This window comes from Syngnathus scovelli, chromosome 14 (assembly GCF_024217435.2).
Source record: "Syngnathus scovelli strain Florida chromosome 14, RoL_Ssco_1.2, whole genome shotgun sequence".
Lineage (NCBI taxonomy): Eukaryota > Metazoa > Chordata > Actinopteri > Syngnathiformes > Syngnathidae > Syngnathus > Syngnathus scovelli.
This window is the reverse complement of record NC_090860.1, coordinates 6,862,793-6,867,176: the sequence shown is the minus strand read 5'-3', so window position 1 is coordinate 6,867,176 and position 4,384 is coordinate 6,862,793. Positions and strand designations below refer to the sequence as shown.

General features: G+C 37.6%; 1 protein-coding gene across 1 annotated transcript; it reads right to left on the bottom strand.

Moving 5' to 3' along the window:
- Positions 1-1,090: 1,090 nt before the first annotated feature.
- Positions 1,091-4,014, bottom strand: fam167b (family with sequence similarity 167 member B). The gene is made up of 2 exons (XM_049741134.2): positions 3,501-4,014; positions 1,091-2,147 (listed from the first exon to the last, which is right to left on the bottom strand). Exons 1-2 carry the CDS (start codon positions 3,759-3,761, stop codon positions 1,884-1,886), a joined length of 525 nt encoding a protein of 174 aa, XP_049597091.1. The 5' UTR covers positions 3,762-4,014; the 3' UTR covers positions 1,091-1,883.
- Between the last annotated feature and the right edge of the window lie 370 nt (positions 4,015-4,384).

Here is a 4,384-nt window from a genome sequence, read left to right as displayed (position 1 = left end):
TTAAATGAAGTATCCTGATAGGTTTATCTGTGATATGTGCTTTATTTCCACTCAAGTGTCAACCTCTGCTCTGAGAATAACAATAGAAAGATCTGGGGAAAAGGTCAAGGGAAACTATCTGCAGGGCATATCAGAGTGGCAAGAGAAATATAAGTCTGCAGCACTTTAGCGTAAAAACACTCACTGACAAATAAGGTCTCAAGGTACAACATTGTTCAGCAATGCATTTTTCATATATTCATTCTCAAAGTGGAGGTGAGGTCATCTGTTCCTTGTGCTAGTCCTGTTATGTTATTTTTCACCCTGAAGCGCTGACGAGGTACATTTAGTTACTGCAGACTATTTGCCAGCCACTCACATTCACTTATGGACCATTATTGATCAACCTGCAGGTATGTGGCAGGTGAGAAAAAGAAACATGCAATCTCCAAAGTGCTGAAATGTGAACCTCCCAATTGTGAGCTAACCACCATGTTAATTTGTTGTTTGACTAATTGTGTCCAACAATATGTATGGGGCTCCTCTTCCTCCTTGGGGAGCCTTCATATAAGGGTGACATCTTAAGAATGGATGACACGTGAGATGGGACAAAAAGTGAAAAATCGGTCAAAATATAGAGCAGATCTTCCCTTTTCAACAGCTTCAACATACAGCAATACGCACATTCACACCAATGTAGAGGCCTCAATTAACCTGTTGTGCAAGTTTTGGGAATGGGCGAAAACAGAAAAACTCTACACAGAAAGGTCTGGGCACATTCTGACTCTGATGCAGACATGCTAACCACATGACTCACTTGATTTTTTTTTCTTGCTTGCTTTTATTATGATGTGACTCAATCATTTTGAACATCAAATGCCTTGATGTTGTGGAAACGAGCTTGTTCACTTGCTGGTTGAGAAGAAGCACCACTAGCGGCTTAGCCCAGCTGTGGCAGGGATTTTACTTTCTGGACCTGGCCATATTCAAATGTTTCTCATCAATTCTGTGCCAATGTTTCTAATTATCTACTGTTTTTTTTAACATTCAGGTATTGTCATAGCCCACATTGTATTCATTGTAAATATTCAAAAGAGGTAGGTGGCAGAGGTAGCAGAGGTTTCTTTTAATATTAAGTTGCAATGACAATTATACATTTTAAAGATACAGTAAATTACATTACAATATTATCTATATTGTATTATATAGTCAGGCAAGTCATTTGAATGTTGTAAGGTAATAGGTAGGGCAAGTTTGCTCATTTTTGCACATTATAATGTAAAACAGTATCTCTGTGATGAGATCATCGAGATATTTAGGGTTATGAGGAAACAATGTCAAAGTGCCAGTGTTAGACCACACGACTAAAATGCCCATGTGTTCATAAAAGTCTTAAAAGCGTGCCCCTCATTCATAAATCATGTTACTTTTGTACTCTTTAAAAAAAGAAATTCATAGATGTGTGGTTTCTTAAGAACACACATTTAAGTGAAACAAATTTATATTATTCTACAATTTTGAAAGATTTTAGTTAAGAATTAATTTTGAATTTTTTCCACAGAAACCTATGATAAAATTTAAGAAACCCAAAAATAAGACCCTTTTCATTGTGAAATCGAATTAGGTTTGAACAAGCCATTGCTAATCAAAATGATTGTACAGAAAAGTGCCAAACAAAACTAATCATTATCATTTTTGAAAAGGGATCATTTTATTTCATTAGATTGTGTCGATGTACCTAATAAAATGTTGATAGTCTTGCTCATCCACATGACACACTGCTAAGCACAAAGTAAATAGCTTCCTTTTATTGACACTTTGGCGCTCCCAAAATGTAAATAGGACTCATTGTTTGGTGAAAGTCAAGTCGAACTTAATACTCATCATGAGGAAGGGATGAGGCTTTAACACAGTGAGAAACGTCTGGAGTTGATATTCATCTTGGTGAGGCCCAGATGTTTCAGTGGGGTGGACAAAGCAAAAGTGGCCTTCATGGGGATGTCACACAACAGATCGGACTCCTCATCGCACTCCTCCAGCTCGTATGTCGCATTGTCCAGCATTTCTTTGTGGCGCTCGCACACCTGCTCCACTTTCAGCTTATTGATCTCCCCACGAAGACGGATCAGCTGACGGGCCAGATGGTTGTCCTGGTCTTGCATCTCCCTCTTAAGGATGGTGAGGTGAAAGAATTTTAGGCAGACAGAAAATGGTCTTTTGTGAATGACATTAATTAAGTCCAGCATTAAGCCTTTAATTTAAAAAAAGAGATGGCTAAGGTAATTGTGAAAAAATTAAAAATTACACCTCCCATCTCGCCCGCAAGGCAACCTCGATTGCCAGAGATGTGAGTCACCCGGCTCACTCTTTGTTTGACCTTCTGCCCTCTGGGAAGAGGTACAGGAGCCTGCGCTCCCGCACCACCAGACTTGCCAACAGCTTCTTTCTCCAGGCTGTTAGGGCCCTGAACTCACTACCCCCTTCTGCGTAGCGTGCGGCACTGTTGCGCTATTTTTGGGAATGTCTGCTGTACGCGCACTTGCTCCTTTTTTTTCTGCTCCTCTTATTTATTTATTTATTGTTGTGTTATTTATTCATTATTTATTCAGCACGCTTTTGTTATACTTGTTTACTTGTTTGTCTGTTGTGAGCCATGTCTTGTCACCGTGGGATAGGGGGGAACGAAATTTCGGTTTCTTTGTGTGTCTTTGGCATGTGGAGAAATTGACAATAAAGCTGACTTTGACTTTGACTTTGACTTTGATGTGATCTGCAGTAACAAGGACAGGAAATGGGTTTGATGACATTCCTGTTTACTTTTGCACAATTTATTTTACATACTCACCAACCAGGTACAAATGCAAATTACTGAGTCAAAAATAACTTACATTGACTAACAATGTTTGAGACATAGCATTTTTCAAGTAATTCTTATATTGTGATACTAATTTGCATTGGTGTAGGTAAACATCTTGAGAGCTGCTTTAAGTTATGAATCTCTTTTAGGACAAATTATGGCTCAGGGATTACAATAAAAATAAATTAATAATAATAATAATGATAATAATAATGATAAAATAATAAAGAATATTATATATTATATAATAGTAATATGTATATTGAGTAATATTTATGAATTAAGGGTTAGGTGAATTACAAATTACAATATATGGTCAAATTCATACTGCACAAGCGTTTATTGATCAAATTTAAAGACAAAATATGAAAATATCTAAAAAACGGATGGCTGTGATGATGATTAAAGAAATAAAAACAATCTAAAAGGACAGATGTATTTTCTTCATTAAAAGAAGAAACTATTTTATTTTTACTCTTTCCATTTTCTTTATTAAAAGAACTATTTTATTTTTATGCTTTCCAATAACCTATCTGACCCACCTGTCCATTTTGAAAAGCCTCTTGTAATGAATCTAAAATTGGGCAGGTGTACCTAATGTTGTGGTCAATGGATGCAGGTTATACAAAAGTTAAAAAAAAAAAAAAAAATCTGTGTCGCTTACCAACTCTTTTCTGAGAAAGTCCAAAGCGTCATCAATAGTGTCAAAGCCACAGATGTTTTGTACGACCACGTCTGAACTGCTGTGCGTTGAATTGGCTTGGTCGGGGTCCTGATTCTTGTCTCTCCACGGTCCGCTCTGCAGCCTCTCCTGCCACTCCAGATAGGACGGTCTGCGAGTCTCTAACTTGAGCTTTTCGGTTAGCGCCTTCAAGCTATCCAGACTTTCCGTGTCTACCTCGTCTGCAGAGTGTTTGGAATCCATGCGAACAGCTATAGGGGGATATTACTGAAATCGTTTCTGGACACTTGGCTCTAGACGCGCAACAGGTCTGCACTTCCTTTTAAGAGCAAGAGCGGAGAGGCAGTGACCGCCCATGGCGTCTGCCCGATATCAAAGGCAAACATTATTAGTTAGAATGCAACGGTAAACCGCTGATAGATTTGATTGGCCGTCTCAAACGAAACGCTGTGGAGGAAACAAGTGCCACTTGGAAGTCCCTTGTCATTGTTAATGTGACGTAACTCAAACTCTTCGCAACCTGTTTCCATAATGAGCAGGAAAATATATATATATTTTTTACATACGTAGACAAATTTGCTAGTATCCCTCTGAGAAAGAAAGAAAGAAAGAAAGAAAGAAAGAAAGAAAGAAAGATAGAAAGAAAGAAAGAAAGAAAGAAAGAAAGAAAGAGAAAGAAAGAAAGAAAGAAAGAAAGAAAGAAAGAAAGAAAGAAAGAAAGAAAGAAAGAAAGAAAGAAAGAAAGAAAGAAAGAAAGAAAGAAAGAAAGAAAGAAAGAAAGGAAAATCTAAATGGCCAGGTTGAGTCTGTCAACATGTGCATGTCTCAACAGGTATTTTGGCATCTCGTTGATTCACTCACAAGAA

Coding starts and splice junctions, on each gene's coding strand:
- fam167b (XM_049741134.2), bottom strand. CDS start 3,761: ATGGATTCCAAACACTCTGCAGACGAGGTAGACACGGAAAGTCTGGAT. Junction 2,148..3,500: donor ACTTTCTCAGAAAAGAGTTG/GTAAGCGACACA, acceptor ACCATCCTTAAG/AGGGAGATGCAAGACCAGGA.